Source organism: Cydia strobilella, chromosome 11, assembly GCF_947568885.1.
Source record: "Cydia strobilella chromosome 11, ilCydStro3.1, whole genome shotgun sequence".
In the NCBI taxonomy this organism is placed as follows: Eukaryota; Metazoa; Arthropoda; class Insecta; order Lepidoptera; family Tortricidae; genus Cydia; species Cydia strobilella.
The window spans coordinates 15428221-15448016 of NC_086051.1; the positions used below are offsets into that span (position 1 = coordinate 15428221).

Sequence of the window (19796 nt, forward strand, 5' to 3'; positions counted from 1 at the left end):
TACGTACCTGTTTTAATCGCCTATCCCACTAGAAACTTTCTTGCTGTCTCTTTGACTAAAGCGCCATCTTCTTAAGAAACGCTAAGACTTTGTAGCTCGCGAAAAAATACTCGCCATCGCACTTAACAGAGTTGGCATTGTTTCAAACTGCCGCTCATAGATGGCGCCTCTTGTCTTAGCAAGCAGTAACGAAGAGTTAATAATAGTAGAAGAGTCTATAAATTGTCATAAAAATTCGTGCTACAAAATTGACATCTGAAGTCGATGTTGCTGTACGGCCCCGTAGGTTAGGTACCGTAAGGTCGGGGTACTTTAGCCCTTACAAGGTTACTTTGTCCACCCATGAAAACCCATTTATTGAATTAATAAATTCTTAAAAACGACACTAAACGCTTACACAAAAACAGATTAATCACATAATATTGTTTTTAGGAATGTATCAATTCAATAAAATAGTCCTGCCGGAAGCGTAACTTTTTCAATTTTTTCCTTTAATATAAAATTTGGAGTATCGCTCGCAGACGTATCTGTTAAAAAATTGGTTCAATAAAATAGGTTTTCATGGGTGTGCAAAGTAACTTTGGAGAGTTTGGAGGGCTAAAGTACCCCGACCTTACGGTATATATTATGCGGTAGTTCTGATTGTCAAAAGTTAACGTTTCACAATTCAGTTACCACAAGACATATTATAGGTAGTATAGCGCCGCGTAGCACCATCTAGTTTGGCCGTCAAATTTGGAGCACGAATTTTTTTCGAATACACCTATTCTCTCCCATTAATAACTTTTCACTTATTCTTCTTCTCCTAGCTGATACTGCCTTATGTTTAGGGTTTACGCCAAAGATTCATTGATTGTATAAAATAAGATGTATATCTACATTAACTGTCAAATTTGAAGGTTTCGATCGAAGCACGAATTTGTCTTACTTTAAATACACATCGAATATATTTAATGAACCTTTAGTTTACACCGTTTAAGATGATATTCAATAAAGTTATTAGATAGAATTAAATATATATTTTAATTTTACATCGAACAGTTTAAGCTATAATTTTATAATTTAAACATCTCAATTTATTTAAGTGACAGAGAACCTCAGTAAGAATTTCATTATGGCAGGGAACTCATTAAAATCTATCAATAAAAATTCAACAATAAAGCTTTTATAAACTTGAGCGTAGCTTCAAACAGGTACCTTAATGCGAAAGGGGTACCTAAAGTCACTAACAACTTTAAATGCTAGAAGCGTTTTACGTTTCCCACTGAACGTCTATGAACGTTTAAGATACACTACACTACGTCGGGGCGCGTGGCGGGTCGGTGCACCGGGGTCGGGTCGGGCGCGTACGAGGGGTTCGCGTCCCCTCTCTCCTCCACGTAGCCTGCGTTCTCGATTATGCGGCATCTCGACGTGTCGGTCTCGCGCTCTACGTACAGCAGTCTCGCTGGCCGTCCTCCCATGCTTGAGAGCGCGCTAGGAGCACTCGAACGCGTTATAGACCCTTCCCTAAGCGCCACAGAGCCTCTTTTCCTCTCCGGCGCTGGCGATCCTCTATACTCCGATGTATCTGGCCGTTTGCATCGAAGTAGGTTAACGAATGCCGCTCGGAACCCTGCGTTCTTCCACGCGTATATCAGCGGGTTAATGCCCGAATTGGACATGGCCAGGGATGAAGTTAACCGGTACGCGACGGGACTGTGCAGCGTAATGACCGGCAGGGTCTGAGCGCACGCCACCACCACGAACGGCATCCAGCAAATTGAGAACGACCCCAACACTAGCAGCACCACCTGAAATTTAAAACAACAATTTATTTCCGATATTAATCGTGTGTCAACCTGTCTTCGCTTCGAAACAATGGCTTTATAAAATGAACGGAATATCGGTTGAATGCAATTTATCACGAAATGCTGTCTTTCATTATTTAAAATCCATCCGTTATGTAAACAAACATGTATTTTATATGTTGCTCCGAGGAAGACAGTAAAGGTAAAGACTGGTTTTATGAAGGACTCGTAAAATTTAGGGACAGTCAGAGATATAACGACAGACGTATACATTTATGTGCTGAGTCGATGTTCGAGGTGAGGTCATGTTTTGTAGATACCGAATATTTTTTTAGTTGGGTCATATATTTGTTCTTGCTTATTGACCCGGATGTGGGCACGGCACGGATATGAACTGGTAAGGACGCTAAGGTGATGCGTGTTTTATTAAGTATCATATTAATTATTAACTACGGTGTAGAAAAAAAACATTAACTAGAAATTGCGTATTGTAAATATCCATATTCTTTGTTTGTGTACAGAAGCTTTAAAAGATTTAAACATACTCGTACCTAATATTTCGCATGTTTTTCCTCCAATTTAGTTTATCAGTAATAAAAATTTAAATGAAACCTCGCACTCGGAATACAGTTCCTCCGCTCTCACTCTACATCTATATACAAGGTATACGGTAGCTCATTTCTTCATGATACAGGAGAGGGAATTTTAGATTCGCATCTGGCCTGCCGCCTGCGCGCCTGACCTCAGGCTACCTTCGGCAGTTCTTAAAGTCCGACTACAGGCCGCTATAAAGCATTACACGGCAACTAACGATCACTGCGCTCGACCGTGTAGTAGATGAGTGGCAACCAAATTGTATTTAAGGGCCTTGGGAAGCTTGGTTGCCAGCCGTACCTGTATGCTCTTCCAATCGTTGGCGCCAGTGGGGCAGCACGTGTTGGCGCGCATGCGGCGCGCGTGGCACGTGGCCTCGCGCCATATCCGCCAATACAGCACGAACATCACCAACCAGATGAGAGAGAACATGGGCGCTAGGATTGACGTCGTGTACTCTTTGGGCACCACCTGGAATTGATAAAAATTTACCTTTATATCTTATATATATGTATATAGTCCTCCTCATCGTTTTTGGCGACCCCAAATAAACATTATGGACGTTGTCTAGCGTGAGCCCTAATGTGGCTGGCTAGGCCGAACTTGCTCTTAAATGTTCTATTGCACGCGTGACAATAAAGTTGGCCAGCTGCGTTGAACGTGTACACGTAGGAGGGCTTAGGTTTTTTTTTCCGCAACTGGCGTTTTATGTCTAGGCTGGTGAGGCGGTTATCTTCAAATATTTTGACACCGTTATGGATGGTAGAACGCCAAGATGACCTTCTTCCAGCAAGCTCCTCCCAACGCTCAGGGCCCGATCGACCCTGAGCGTTATATCTTAACCAAGGGAGTAAAGTACTGTATGCTTTCAAATTTACTTTATTTTAATAGTTGAGTAGAATCCACCCCCGAGATATTCGGCCTTCGTTTTCTATGCCCAAGGGGGGGGGGGGGGGTAGATTTCCAAAAATAAAGTAGGTTAAGAGCCAGAGCTTTTAATCAGTCTAGTAACTACGCCGTAAAAAAGTTCCGTACAGACAATTACTCGTACTTTCCCATTTAAATAGATTATCAGTATGGATTTGATAGATAAATCAGTCATAACGCATCTAACTGAAAATATAACGCGAAATTCTAACCTAACATCGATAGAAACATGAAAAGTCTATCGCGCTGTTAAGCTCAGTGCCAACCCATATATTTCTCAATGAGTTAATGCGACTAAGAGCCTTCCCACACAGGGATTTTGAGGCACGATACAAAACCTTAATCACTTTTACCTGCTGTGGCTATCAGCAGATTCAACAGTAATGCATTTTTTTCCAAAAAAAAACCAGTCAGTCATTGGAGCTAATGAGCGAGAAAGAGAATCAGCTTTGTTAGACAGATATTTCTGTCCGGATTACTTTTATCTTCAGTGGATTAACCCGCAATCTATTATCGAAATGTGAACATGTCCTATAGTAAACGTTATAGGAAACGGGAGCGTATCTAATCTACCGTATTACGCTTCTGGAACTAATATTGAAATGGTTATCGAAATAGTGTTATCGTATGTTTATTAATAGACAGCGCTCGCGAGGTGATCATGGTACTACGATGGTTACAAATTTACAATAATAGGTGATTCCTTCATCAATAATATTACAGTTCTGTAATATATTTTACACTAAGGGCCACTCGCGCCATTTATTAACCTGGGGTTTAATCGGTTAAACCTGAAGTTACCCTGGTTATACCAGTACAATTTGACACTGGGAAACGGTTTAACCGGTTAAACCGGGGTTAAGGATTTATTACCAATAAATTATGTCTATGTCTTAGTGGGATTATGCAAGTGGCGCCAAGAGAAATTATACAAAAATTTTGAGACTCCCTTGTCTAACATAAAGGTATTTGCGTGTGAAGGTAAGTAAGCATACCGATTCCCGATGCCCCTGAGTCAATGCCCCCGACGCATAGTATACACAATTTTAGTGAGAGGCGAGGTGGACTTAAATCGATGGAGGTCAATCTGTAAGTGTATGACCATCACGATTTTGTAATTAGGACCAGACACAGAAAGAGAGGACTTACCATATTCATCTCACAGGCCACGCCATCGTGCCAGTCGTTCCAGAACATGGGTATACAGCTGATGCAGAGAGCTACCGACCAGGTCGTGCTCATCAGGAGCCTGGTTACCAGCTTCGTCATGTAGCGGCTGTAGTGCAAGGGATGCACTATTGCTATGTACCTGCAGAATAATGTTAGGTTATAAATAGTTGGCAACACACTTTCGAACCTATAAGCTAAAAAAATTACGACCGATGACTATCAGACGGACTATCCGGTTGTTTGGCATTTGTAAAACAAAAATTTATAGAGCCATAACAGGTAAAATCCTAGTTTTATAGGTCAGGTATTGTGGAAATGACATTTAGAGAAATATTATAGACAATCATAGCAAAATACAGCGGATCAATAAAAATGCTACGATTTGAAGTTTCAAAATACTATTACTATACTAGCCTATTCATACTTCACAAATTGATCCCATTTTAACATCGATTACTCGCAGCTTTATTTAGGTACGAGATGTTAAGATACACTGCGGGTGATTTCAAAATGAGATCATGTAGTGAATTGCTAATATCATAAATACTGCACTGGCGTGTAAAACTTCCAATTGTTGTAGAAACATTCCCTACACTTTATAGTCGATAAAGAAATAATAGATTAAATATATAATAACAATTAATAATAATAAAAAATAGTGACATTCCGGGAGGGAACAATTACGTTTGTATTTTTTGAATCGGCAGGAAATATTTTTTGAACCATCAGGAAATATTTTATTGTGCAGGAAATACTTTAAAATGAAGTGTTTTTTTATTCATTATTTGAACTACTACTACTATACCTATATACAGAGGTGTTGCTGTCGGTTGCGGTAATAGTATCGCGAGTTCAATGGCTTTTTTTTCCATCTCAAAAAATGCCCAACGCGCCTAAAATATTTTTACTTCAAAAAAAATTATTTAAAAAAAAGGTGCTGTATCGCTACCGATAAAACTGTTTAGATACGTGACATACTCATCGCAGCTAAAATATCTTAAGCCACTCAAATCTTTTCAAAGTTGAAATGATAAAGAGAATTCAAATGTATGGCTTTCATGCATACGAAATTGTACCGTGAAATGAGACCCTTGTAAATTTAAAGCTACGTTTTGCAAGTTTCCTTCGAATAAATAGTTTTATTCTTATTGCAGGTGACGTGCACAGGAACTTCACTAGCATTCCTAATGCTCAGATAACAAGTATACGAACCAGTACTTGGGCCACCTAAAAAATCTTATTTGGGAACGCTTTTTTAGAACGGCCGATAGTATGATCTTTAATTACCCATAGTAGTTGCGGATATCACGATCATATTCAAGCTGGTTCGTATTAGATATTGTGCTTTGTTAGCGGTGGGAACAGCAAACTTGGGTTCAGTGGCATGCTTCGTGCGGTTCAAGTTATAGCGTTTCACCGTTTTTGAACGACCTTTTTAGCTTCAATACCATATAAATATAATAACACGTGAGAAAAACATTCATACCTGTCTACAGCTATCGCTATGATGTTGTATATGGACGCCAGGCAGGCCAATATGATGAGTATAAATCTCATCAGACATGACCATTTGATTTTGCCGAAGTCATCGTCCAGGTAGAAGACGAGGTGGTAAGGGAGGGTTAACCCCACCATCAGATCGGAGATGGCTAGGTTGAGGACGAATTGGTTGGAAACAAGGGATGACAGCCGGCGGCTGAGGGTCACGGCCAGGATCGTGAGGGTGTTCCCACTGACGATGAGCAGCATGAGTGTTCCATCCACGATGCTCCACGGCCAGTAGTTGTACAGATCCTGCACCGGCGCCGCCGCCGTCGCGTTCGCCCACTCGCTCTCATTGCCGAAGATACCGTCCATACCATCGCTGGCCGCGGCCAGCCCGCTGTAGTTAGTCGTCGTGGCCGAACTTTAACACATCTCCTTAACTATTATTATCACTAGTGACACCCGGTTTTAGTCCCTCGCGCCATTGTTCCATTTGCACTCTCAGTTCCGCCGTGAACATCTGGAACAGAACAGTTAAGGTAAGAGTGTGTCAGTTGTAGCGCGACATTTGTGAATGCATGGCGTGTATGAACAGCGAGTCAGTATGCGGGGGCGCGTTTCCCCAACAAATTACTTCACAGCGGGGGTTAGGACTAGTGCGCTCCACTTCTCGCGTCTGTAAATCACATTATCAACTTTTCCGAGGGTACGCGTGTCGTGGACTCGCCCGTCGCCCTCGGCGATGAATTATTTATGGCCCACAACATGATCCGAAATGAGCTTTGTCTGTCTGCAGCCGAATCGATTGCTGTACAGCTATAAATGAGTTATTCTGAGTCGAAGGCCATTCGGTGGTCCATAAAGGTGGGCTATTGTTTTCATGTTTTGTAATGGATTAATGTCCAAGGAAAAATCCTTGAACAGAGTTTTGTCAACGTCGATTTATTGATTGAGTTTGAAGTGTTTGTGGTTAGAGATTTACAACATGAATTGTAAACACGATGCGAAGGAAATGAAGCCGTCCCATTTCGCGAAAGCACGGGTTTATTCGGTTATGCGCTAATTTCGCTCGAAAATAGCTGTTAGCGGCGTTTAATACAGATGCCAGGTAAAATGAACGTTGAAGCAGATTTTCGTACAGATATGATATTAAGTGGCATTTCGCAAGGAGCTCAGACGCGGCGCCGGCGGATAGAAACGGACGGTCGAAGATGTTTCGGGGATTATAGGAGATACTGTTATGGATTAACAGTACCTATCTACTTGCATCCGCCCGGCCTTTAGAAAACTCGCCACTAGTTTATCTTTAATCTTCTTCGTTAATATATTCGGGGGGCGTATTGTTCGCTGAAATATTCAGTTTAGCTGAAACTGACGGTGTCAATTATATAGGCTCTGACCCAGCACCCGGCTACGTTTATCTAAATTTCAAATGCGCCATGATCTAACACTGGGCGTTAATTTTAATAAGCTCTCTTATCCATCTGTTTCAGCGATAGCTAATTAAAATATTTATAAAAAATGTCTGCGTTTGACTGAAACTGTGTCTTTCACTGTTGCCTAATTAAGATTGATCAAATTACGAGTATCGTCCATTAATTCCGAGTGGAAAAGGAATGTCCATTAAAGTTAATTTATGGAGGCAGAAATGTAGCGTGGTCGGATGCAAATTATCGTATGCGGTGCGGAAACATATCGATTTGGGCAAGAAGGCCGTTGCGGAGTTCGATAGCCTGTTTACGATAATTCCGATTCATCGGCAACGGCGGTGGCGGTAATCGAGTCGAAAACATGAGCGACAATTTTCGAGCTGACGGAAGAAAAATGGATTAAAGAAGATTGATTGGCTGGATAATGGATTCAGTCCGAACAACATTGCCTATTGTTCGCGCTTATATTAATGGAATGTTCAATCGTGCATTACAGGACCACGTGCATCCATAAGTTTGATAAGTGGAACGACAGCCATACGTAATTTGGTGAATTTGTCAATGGCTTGGCAATGGCTATTCCGAGATGAATACTTAAGTGAATTGAGTTTGTTTTTCTTCTCGCGTTTAGCAGCTTACTCTGGAGTGCAAATTGCACTTGTATCGTATTAGATTAGCTGCACGTGTTCAATTATTTATAGGTTTGCGGTGGGGTTCTTTCCAGCCGTCGCAAGAAAATCGTTGATATAAAACGACTTTGAATTAAGGCGTAACAAATTAATTTGCGTAAATTGTTTATTAATATCCTTTTGTTTTAATGGCTCTTTGATCAATTATGTATAGTCTATTACAGAAAGGAAAATTGGTTTATTAGAAAATGTTTAATGTGTAATGAAAATTAGTACGGTAATATCTAGGTCAGAGTCAGGCGAAGTAAAATCACTTTCATTTTCTAATTTATAAACAATGTGGCTTGTCACGCACAGTGCAGTAAAACTTCGGGATGTATGCCGGTCACAATCTGGCATTGCGACAACGTTAGAACATCAAATGCCCTTTGGCATATTTAAACAATTCACGCGTGCAACTATAGCCCTTATTACCTAATGTTTATTACACATATTCCCGCTATTTCGAGTTAAACAGTAGACTATATATGACCAATGACACGGCATTAATATGCAACAGCGTTCGATCACCGTGGCTAATGTTGTTTGACATTTGCGACGATACGTGCGACCTAATCTCCGCATTTTGATGTTCGCCTAGTTTAGGGGTTGCAAGTTGCAATACTTGCAATGGCGTCAAATATGACAACTCTCCCAGTTCACATTTGGTACAAAGAAGATTCGGTTTCATGAAGTTTCGCGTTGCTTCAAGAAGTTGCCTGAAATGTTTCATATTTCTGTTCGTACTGGGTAATAGTACTGGTTTAATATGAGACGCAGGACGCAGGAAAAACTTAACTTGTTGTAATCCAAGACTAACTAGGTAATATTGAGTTGAAAGGGAAGCAGGACGGTCACGTGGAAAGGCTTTACCTCAAACGAAACGAAAAGCACTTTGGTGAAGGCTACGTAATATCTTGCTTTTATATTTAGAGGACTTGGCAAGTCGGGTATTTTTGTGTGTGTAAAATCTTGATAATTATAAAGACTTGATTAAGTGAACGGAAAACGTTTCATATCCTAAAATTCGGGACAGAGGAAAGTTATGTTTTTCAGTGTCAGCGTGACCCGGTTGAAATTTGTTAATTGAGCGGCATGGTGTAAAAGACAGAATATCGAAATGGAAGGACATAGTGACCGTACTGACTACTGACTGTATGTCCGGTATAGTTTTGACAATGTTTTTTAAACATTATTGTTCAACCCGCCCTTGCAATGTAATGGTAATTGTCACGGATCGATGGTCTCCAAGGACGATGTTATTGTCCAATGCCCAGTCATTGTGAACACTCATTCGTGGATAATGCTATTTAGTCCGACACAGGTCATAACACCCTTCTTCTAGATAATGGGCATATGTATTCGTTTGATAGACTATTATAGAAAGGTTATGAATAAACGGTACTTTCATAATGTACAACATAACGTACGAGATTGTCAACGTAATGTATATATACTATATATGAGATATTGAAATCGTTTCGTATTAAAGCAAACATAAAATCCATCTGTAACGGCCTCAATAACTTACTATTTTATTACGATGAGCATGTAATTACTAAAAAATGCTAATTAAAACCACTTACTCGTTCAGTTCAAATATGAGATTTCCAAATCCGTGATGATATCATTAAGGACTTCTTGAGAGCCAAGGTCCGCGAGTTACGCAAAAATTGCATTGGCAATTGTCCACAATAAGGTTAATAGTCTGTCATCACAAAGTCAAGTTGTACCGCGTCACGGTTCACTTGGGCAGTAAAGTCGAGATGAACATCGATTTGTCCCAACGATAGTGAAATTGAAAGTCAATTAAGATACTGCTATCTCGCAAATTAATGTTTCATTAATTTCCTCGTATATACCTAAATGAAGCGAAACTTTAGCACTTCTCGTAAAAATATTTATTCCTTTCATGTTATTGCCGCTTAGTAATTTGCAGACAGGAAAATGTTATAGTATCACAAAAACTACGCGACATTGATCTCCACGATGTACGAGATGTTATCATAATTTTGTCTAAATCCGTTGGCATTGTTATCACAACAAATATGACACAGAATATTTACGGTGGTTATTTTTGGTCACATCTTTTCAAATGTTTATAGGATCAAGATTCGTTACCGTATTTAGTGTGGTTTCTTTTTATCGTACATAGTACCGCTTATGTTGGTAAATCCCCAATTAGATACATGTGTCAGTTGGTCTGTAATTGCGTGTTTTATTAGTATGTGGGATACATGATGTAAGCAGTTTGGGACAATTGCGGTTCTTTACGTTGGTTAATTGATCCGATGACACTGCAAACGCAACCGTTTAAACCTAATGATTTGTTAATTCAACAATACACAATTACACACTAACCCTGCAGATAGCCTTCAGCTAGACGGTTATTTAATTAGTATTGATGGTTGTTCTCCATTGACGATTGCCCGCTAACACGACATCGTGGAGATGTTTTCATTTAAATGGAGATTGTTCTTATTTTAAAACGTGACTTTATTTTAGGAGAGAGCGGGTATTCCTAACGTGTGCAGTTACACGCGATAAGTCGATTTTCGCTAAGAACGGGGCGGCGGTCGTGACGTCACGCCATAGATCCGTATCGCCTCTTGCCTCTACATCAATGCCTCGAAGGTCAGGGGCTCGGGGTCACTACCCATTTATCAGCAGACAGGGTTCCGTGACTGAATTTTAAACAGTTTATTTTGCGGACAGGGGTAATTTGTGATCTTGAAAACGAAGTGTTTCACCTGATAAGGTGGCGTTTTACATTTGGACGGTTCATTAAAAAGCTGTTGAAACTTTAACGTTTAGAACAATAAGAACTCTCATCATGTTCAGGTGGGAACTGAATGTATCTGAAACACGCTTGTTCGCGGTCCGAAGGCCGTCGTGGGTCCGGCGGAACATTAAAACTTCTCGTGTCCCAAATTGACTCTGCAATTTCGTTGATATCACGTGACTAACTTTCTTCCATCTATACCAGCTTCGTAAAAAGCTATTTAATTCCAATATGTTTTGAAAATTTACTGCTACCGCTTTGATCCTCCGGAAATTGAGTTATATGATCCTTTCAAATATTGTGAGAGAAAAATAACCTTATCCTAAACCCTAAAGCAAATTAGAATCATCAACGAATTTCCACGACACCAACTGCGGCACCACGAAATTCGTGATGTACTTCCTTCTTCATTCGTTACTGTTATTGGTTTTTTTGTTTGTTGTTGTAGTTTGTTGTTGTAGGTATTCAAGATATTACAGTACTTTACTATAATTTTCCCCGCTTATTAGTATAACTTCGCCGCTTTAAATTACAGTTGTTGTCCCAATGGGCGCTAAGAGAAAAAGGACTATTTCTTGGTAAACGAAAAACAGCAAACCTAAAAAGTAACATACGGTTTCGATTGCTTATCGCTTTTGTGTTCGGATGGAAATGAAAAATAAAAGGGTACTATTGCAATCACTACGGTAGCGGAAAACTCTACCTATTTATATATACCTCTCTATTGTACTCGTTCCATCCCACAAGGCAATCGTAAACGCCTGTATCACATACATTGTGTGGTTAAGGGTGCGTCTCTTGTGTACACTGCCCCCAAACAAATATCCCCAACCCTCTCTAATGTTAAATAGCCCTTACAATATACGAGTATTATGACTCCGTTCATGTCAAGTTTAAGAAAATCAGAACCGAAAAAACACGAATATACTCTTCCATTTTTAAACAAAAGTTTCTGATTTCTTTGTAAGAATTTGCAGCGGTAGCTTCAAGCGTAATGTGTGTCTTTTTTCTTGTTTTACCGAAAACGAATTTTCCATTACGATATTGTGGATTGATATATTCGTGACTTGGTTTATTATTTATTTTGTGCCCACGTTGTACAGATGCTGGTGCGGTATTAATAATAAATCAAAATGATTACTTATGGAATCTCGTTGTTTTGGCAGACTTATAGCTCAAGTTAGCTGTTATGTTATTTTTAAAACTAGCGGTATTGGTTAGGCTGTGAATGTTTATAAAGCTTAAATTTTAATGAGGATATTCTTCGAACTGGTTTCTAAATTTACTCCCGCTATACTTCACAACATAATTTTTTGTTTGCAGATCACAATTTATCGAAAACCGGTATAGTTTACGTGGCAGAGTTACCGCCAACTTTGTCCGCACTGTTGACTGACTTTGACTCGATTACTTCTGTTGTTGTTTAATGTTACGTGTTGTTTATCGCTTTTAGTTTTATCAGTTTTATTACATTCGATTGCATATTTGCAGTCGTGTTTGAAACTTCTATCTTTATTATCTGTGATATATTCTTCGGTTGCTATGTACTAAGGTTTCTATGGAGACTTGTTACATTATCGTTCATTGGCGTGTCTGCTGCAGATTTAATACAAAAATTCTCTAGTCATTCCACAAGTGTGAGACTATAACTGCTAACTTTACTGGAAACAAAGACAATCTCGTCTGCGTCGTGCATTGAAATAAAAGTTTTCTTTTAAAGTTAACCAGGGAAGCGAGAAGCAAAACGTGGGGAAAACCAGGCGCCATGTTTGATTGCGCGCATTCTTTCGAAAAGCTTTAAACGACAGAGTTAGGTATATAGAAAAACATTATGAGCGGCCGAGGAATTTTCGTACACTTCATTGTTTATAAATACTTGGAGTGTTTAAAAAATCGTTATAAACATAGCGGTCATTCAAAAAACCAAGTAACTACTAACGAAATTAGTATGAATCATGTATAGCAACACATTTTATTTCAAATTAAGTGTTTGTGCGTGATTTTGATTGCGTGATGTTCATTAATGTTACGTTAACAAGGGGTTGTTTAGGCACACATGATTGATTTGTTTGAAGCTATCGCCCAATTAAGCCCTATTGTATTAAATTTACCAATTTGCAAGTTAAATTTAGACATTGCATTTCAGTATCGAACTGATTCGAAATTTCCAATTGACTACTTTAGCAATTTATAAACACAGATGCAATTTAATCATCACAGTTGAAATAAAACAAAATAATTAATCAATCGTTTGAATCTCCAAAAAACATCACAAAATATTTAACGATTGAAATATCATATGCACATTTCACAATAAATGTTTCTTATATTCTGGTCGCAAAATCTATTAGAAATGCGGTCATAAAATATCGATATCGCATATCTTCGTTCAACAGTTAACCTACATTTACTCATCAAGACGATGAAAGGCAAAGGTTGGTCGACGTAGAGACACCTACATGACTATCGGAGCTGTATTAGAATCGATTTACGATAGGCGGGGAATTCAGTGCATATTAAACTATCCGCTCCCTAGATTGCAGACTAACATGCACTGGGCCCAAGACCAAAGAATAAGTAATTATCATACAGAACGGCCACGCGCCGCCCCGCCCCGCCCCGACTCGAATTATCTTGCCCCGCGACAGCAGATTGACGGCCGTTTGCCGACCGCTCAGTACTATTTTTTAGCAACTTACTCATACTTTGACGCATGCCGCGTGTACAGACGTGCCGTTCACACATAGAAACGCAAGTGATTTTTGATGTATATATATATGAAGACAGCTAGAGCGGCTTGAAGAGGACTGGTGAAGTGTCCACATTCGTCATGTCCCTCAGCCATGAGGATACGACAAGGAAGGAGATAATACCTCCCACACCGATTACTGTTCTACCTCCACATGTAATACTTGCTTTCGAGATTTATTATGTTTTACTAGCTTTTGCCCGCGACTTCGTCTGCGTGGAGTTAGTAATTTGGGTAGCTTATTTTTTATCCAATCTGCTTTTTATCGATTTCCCATACAAACTTCCACCCCCACTTTTCACCCCCTTAAAGGATGACTTCTGGGATAAAAACTACCCTATGTCCTGGTTTCCCTTCAAAACGTATAAATCTTTACCCTATGTCCTTCCGCGGGACTCAAACCATCTCTATACCAAATTCCAACTACAGAAATTGAGAAGAATCAGAATCAGAATCTCAATATTTTGTATCTCCTGTTATTTAAATTGACAATAACTTATATGTGCAGTTCTAATTAGTTCAACCGTTAAAGGGGTTTAAATTTAAAACTCCCTACAAACTTCTTTATGTCGGGGTTAAATTGGCACGATCGTGATTTATGGCCTGTAAAACGCTTCTGGGCCGTAACGGATTTACTGACCCGCCAATAAATACAGATTCCTATAGAGATGTAATTCTATTTATTACCTTTGTTGCTCTTTACGACGGCTAAAGGGACTTTAAACACAACATTTGCTCTTATCACATCAGATTATATGAGTAAAATATTCATATAGTCAGCAAGTGACATTGGATAGAAAATTTGAAACTTACGCTAGCAATTTTACGAATTGCTCTCTTGTGTGATATTGATTTAAGGCAATTCGTTTTAATGGGATTGATAAACCGAAATAGGCTAGCGAGAGCCGCGCCCGATTCCTTGTCGTCCACTCGATTGAAGTGATACCAAATTTAATATGATCATAGTGACTATAATCCACGCGGAATGTTGCAAAATTATTTTATTTTATTTTATTTTCTTTATTGGTGAAACAACATAAGTATGTCACATGGTATGTAGGTTATATTGTTAGGTATATTATTGAAATGAACACTTACTTCCTTGAACAGTCTCACTAAAACATACATGAAATAAACGAAGTTAATTAAATAACTGACAAGTATATAAAGTATTATATAGCTTTGAAAGAAGTTAATTACCTGTCCATTACTAAAGCACATAATGCTTAGGATCATATTAAATTATCGTCGGATTAGGATAAAGAAACAGTTAAGTACACAAAGACGCTAAATCCTTAGCTAAATTCTGACAAATTGTATGAAGAAGTCTGTGCAGGCCTTTCAGGATAATCTCAGGAAAAAATAAAACTATTTGCAGAAACAGCAGAAGTCGAGAAATAGGTGCTAACGACCTTTCAACTTAATTAATTAAGCAAAGTTCTTTAGATCTAATCTAATCTGTTGAATTGGGAGTAACTAACAATGAGCTGAGTCAGTTTTAGTTCCCTTAAGATTGTTATTTCAGCCAAGGTTCAAATAAATCAGTGCTCAGTCAAGACTTATTACACCGATGAAAGTTTTTGATTGGTTTTGTTCCCTGGATAATCCATTCTTCGTTACGAGTATCCCTCGACTTCCAATTGATCAATATAATTGCTCGCGCCCTTCAATTATATTCGACATTCATACTCAACACAACAACAAACAAAATAATTTTGCCAGAAAAATGTTTGCCCTTGGGCTTTGGCATCCTCCGATTTTGTTTACCGTAGTCATTTCGATTCCCGTAGCAATTCAATTTTCTTGCGCTTTGTCAAAACATAAAACCTTTGGACGAAACAAATATGAAGTAAAAGGAACGTAGGCGCGCGAAAGTAGTCTTATACCTGAATATAAAATTTTATTTCATATATACATTATATATTTCATATATATATATTGGCAGCTTGCTTTAGCATCCACTATACTGATAGATTTTTTATCGGACATAAAATCTATATTATTCTCTATAATTGAATCCCTCCGATGAAATTCCCCTCAAAACGGGCAGTTACATAAGTGGGGGTGGAGACTTGGACGAAGACTTACGTAAGGCCTGCTGGCGGGCTCACCGCGGTCCCACAGCTGACTAGATGTCTACTTAGTTTTAATTCGCACTTTGCATATCGGAATCTACCCTGCTCGTATCATTTGGCAAACGGCAAACGACGAATAAGCTAACTACTGCTCGTTAAGCGAGGGTGTGGAATTTAATGTGTTTCAATTTGCACTAACCGTGTTTGTTTTCGTATTGTTTTATGTTTAAACTGTGTACGAGTTTATTTGGAGTCCTTTGAACGCGTGTGTCAATATGGTGATCGTGGATGGACGCCCTCGACAGCTCCGCAAATAATGGTGTAGTGGGCATTGTCCGGTAGTCCTCGTTGTGATTTCCTCGCGTCAATATTTACCTTAGCGACGACGTCGCCATTGGCGAAACGATGCAACTAAGTTTCACTCTCCCGCCAAAACAATTGTCACCATATCAATCCTACATCATACGATAACACCGAATTTTTATCAGAAGAAAAAACACTTGGTAAGTTACTTTTAAAAAGCGGTCGCAAGTTTTCCGACGGTAACGTTGTAGGTACTGTCTGAAGGGCCGCAGACAAACGCCCGCGTCGGCTGCCGGCACGCAACTAACTGTGGATGTGGAAGCCGGTGGTACGCGACGGCCAAACTCGAATTTCGAGGCCTCCAACAGGCATTAGTGGACTAAGCATCAGTGGCAAAGGTCATGGTTTTTGCTAGGATAATTGGAGCATATGTCATTATTCTGTTTGCGGAATACGAACAGATTAGTGGAGCGCGCGATGGTTTTAAGAGGAATTTACGACGAAAGTAGGTCACTGTCAGCTGCATAAGAATCGTGCTAACGAACTTTTTAATAGTTAAAGATTGACGTAAATAATTAGTGCAAGCGCAATTATCATTTGGATCCTGAAATTCCTGAATTATCTTCATGAAATTTTAAGGTTCTCACGGACATAAATTGCGGCAAGCAGTGGTTTATGGAGCTCGGTTGATGCTAACTTAGTTATTTTACTGCAGCCTGCGGATTAGCCATTTAAATAATCTGGATATATGAGGTCGTTTCTTCTTTACGTCTTGTGTTTTGGCCGTAAAATTATGTATGTATGTATGTATAAACTCTTTATTGTACAAAGACATAGAACACAAATATGGCACAGAAATTATATAATAATTAATTATATATTAATTATTATTAATTATATTGCGTTATGACGTTCTGATTAATATTTTTAACGAATACTGGATTATTTTCCATGATATTATATTTTTTTTATATTCAGAAGTTATATTTTTTTAATAATTATATAGTCTCGTTGTGTTCCCGGTGACGCAAGTGGTCGGAAATAATTTTGGAAGTTGAGCTATTTATGTCAGTGGGTGGTTTGGAAACAATCGAACATCGCGGAGGAGTAAAATATGCAAATACAACCTTGTCTGACGGGACTTATTAAAGCTTATTATAATCTACTCTCGGGAGTTTGTGAGGCTTTTGTGAGCAATCTATAAATAAATTGTGCTTTAAATTTCTCGAATGCTTATTCATGTCGTTGTGCTTCTAAATTCAAACATGTGCTCGATCTTTTAAAACAATGAAAAGAAAACTTAGGTAAGGTTTTCTTCTCTTAAAATTTGAGAGATCACATGGCATAGACATTACTTTATATATACTGATGTTAAGTATTAGAAAATTATAGTACGTTAAATTCAAGATTGTAATATTTTTTAAATATGTGTTGTAAAAATACCAGCATAATTAACAAAGTCCTTGAACTGTAAAAGTGTCAAGTGTCATGCCTTGATAATATAAAACTTGTACTACAAGTACTACAACAACTCCTTGTCCTACGAAACTAAGTAGAAATTACGAAATTAACTAGATTAGAAGTGAACAAGAAAAATTGCTACCACAAATTACAAATATACGTAACACGTATTGTGACGTATCGTTACATACCTATGGACTTTGATTATGTTAATGCTGTAACCTATTCTTTGTTTCGTACAATAAAGTTTTTTAATTACTTTTTTGGACTTATTTTTGCTTGACGGGTCATCATTAAATATTTGACGTCAGTTCTTTAGTGACGAGAGGAACCTCTGGGGTTGAATGTCGGATGCAATCTCTTTCGTAAATCCAGTAGTATAGTGCCAGCGTCGAGTCATGTGATAAGATTATCTAGTAGACCTCGATCACTTTTGTTTTTGAATTTAGAACCCTTAGTTACTCAATTAAAGTTCAAAATAGTTTCTGGAATATGTATAAAAAATTGTACGCGGGGTATTAGGAGGTTACGATGATATAAACTAAAAAGAGATGTCGACTGAACGGGGTAAATATTACAGATACTAAACCGCGGCGCTCGATGCCGAGCTTCATTAACAAAGTAAACTCCCTGCATTGTGTGTCTCTGGTTTTAATTATTACACGCCGCCATTATCCAGCCATGGTCGCTGAAAAATCCGACGGCGCTTATTTGTCTTTCATTTAAGCGCTATTCCGTTATTCTCAAGCTTACCAAAAGCGCGGACGTTCGCATCAATCAAACCAGTACAATGTGATCTATCACGCCATATCATTCAGAATATTTCCACGACTGATTGATGGAGCACATCAGATGAGGTTAGCTTGTGTCAATCTATGGTCAGTATGTTTGAAAACACTGCTTGAGTAGAGGAGAAGTCTTCTAGCAGTGTTGTTGACTTTACGCTTAGAGAAGTCTAAACGTTTGCACATGACTGGTCTTAAGTAGCAGTTCTCACCCAACTGTTGCCCTTCATCTGGACTATCTTAACCGGATCGTCAATCCACTGATGCAGCTGCGTTCCTTCCTACGCTGCGTTGCGTGTTTGCCACTATCATAAGTCCTAAGTCTGTGCCTCATCGATTCTTCGAGCAATCATCGGGCGGTCTAAAAAGTCAAATTTTCTATTTCTCTGAGGCGAACGCTCGGCAAATAATAGAGATGAAAACCCTGTTCCCTGCCTGATGCAGAGAGGTCCTCTTAATTGAATTTTTGAAGATGTTCGTATATTTTTCAAAGTCAATCTGAATTTATTTTAGGGGCTTCGTAAGTATTGACACTTGTTTAACTTGTATTTCAATATTGACTTTGTCCGATTGATTTGCCGTATTGACTTGTCTGTTGTCCGGTTGAATAATTTAAATGACTGTCAGTACTTATGTTATGAGATTGAATGTGTTTTCTTCCGCTTTACTTACACTTTAGTTACATCCTCACAAGTTGAGTTTGAAAATATTTTTTCCCGAGTTGATCAAGCTCAGATAAAGCAGGTGGTCTGAACCGTTTGTATAACATCAAATTGAAAACTGGTACCTGACCGTAACGGATGGCCTTTCAGTCGTTACAGATCAGATTGCTTGTCATTGAGGTGAAATGCCCGGTCATCATAGCCAGTAGCGTTTCGTTTAAAAGATTAGGAAAACGGCTGTGTTCAGCCCTCCGTGCTTACCAGAGGTTTGCACCTGTTGTTGTAAGAAGTGTTACTTCACTTAAGTATCGTTAGGCAACTTCACAACCTTAGAAAGCTGAAAAAAACCTTTAGATATCAAACATCATTTTTGTTTGACAAAGATCTTGTACGTACGTTTATTTCAGTGCCACAGCTAAGCTGAACTACAAACGACGTTTAGGAAGTTTTACACTTTGTTTTTTAACTCCCAAAATCCGGCTTTCCGCCTACGCATGTTCCATTTACTTGATAAAGAGTAATGTTGCATGAAAGAAGCCCCTGGCGTCCATCGGCTCGTTGGGTGGACGACATCCGGAAGGTTGCGGGTCACTTCTGGATGAGATTAGCTCAGGATCGGGACAAGTGGCGTACTGGAAGAGAGGCCTATGCTCAGCAGTGGGCGATAAAGGGCTGATATGATGATGATGATGATGATGATGAATGTTGCATTTAGACACTAAGCCTCCTTAGTGGACGCATGCGTTAGGAGGAATAATATATATATGTATCTCTCTACAGTTACTTACTGTATATTTTTAACAAAGCGAAGGCGTACGATTGTAGCTTAACTTACGTAGATGTTGTGGCAAAACTGTCTTACTGTTTGTATAGACTAAATGCAGAACGCAGCATTGTTGCATTTTAGCTGTACCT

At 38.9% G+C, this 19796-nt stretch overlaps 2 protein-coding genes across 2 annotated transcripts in view; one reads left to right on the forward strand and one right to left on the reverse strand.

Moving 5' to 3' along the window:
• The window catches only part of LOC134745695 (serine/threonine-protein kinase SMG1), a gene marked incomplete at its 5' end in the record, with an annotated part of 210880 nt that overhangs the window by 21175 nt on the left and 169909 nt on the right, over positions 1–19796 (forward strand). The window lies entirely within an intron of this gene.
• Positions 1007–16289, reverse strand: LOC134745630 (histamine H2 receptor). The gene is made up of 5 exons (XM_063679741.1): positions 16046–16289; positions 5968–6486; positions 4461–4620; positions 2685–2855; positions 1007–1793 (listed from the first exon to the last, which is right to left on the reverse strand). The coding sequence occupies exons 2-5, from the start codon at positions 6336–6338 to the stop codon at positions 1293–1295; spliced, it is 1203 nt and encodes a 400-aa protein (XP_063535811.1). The 5' UTR covers positions 6339–6486; positions 16046–16289; the 3' UTR covers positions 1007–1292.

What these genes read in the sequence shown, in the direction of transcription:
- LOC134745630 (XM_063679741.1), bottom strand. Translation starts at nt 6,338, where the DNA reads ATGGACGGTATCTTCGGCAATGAGAGCGAGTGGGCGAACGCGACGGCG. An exon ending in TGGCCTGTGAGATGAATATG is followed by an intron (nt 2,856 to 4,460) that starts GTAAGTCCTCTC and finishes TATCAATTCCAG; the next exon opens with GTGGTGCCCAAAGAGTACAC. An exon ending in ACGATTGGAAGAGCATACAG is followed by an intron (nt 1,794 to 2,684) that starts GTACGGCTGGCA and finishes TTTAAATTTCAG; the next exon opens with GTGGTGCTGCTAGTGTTGGG.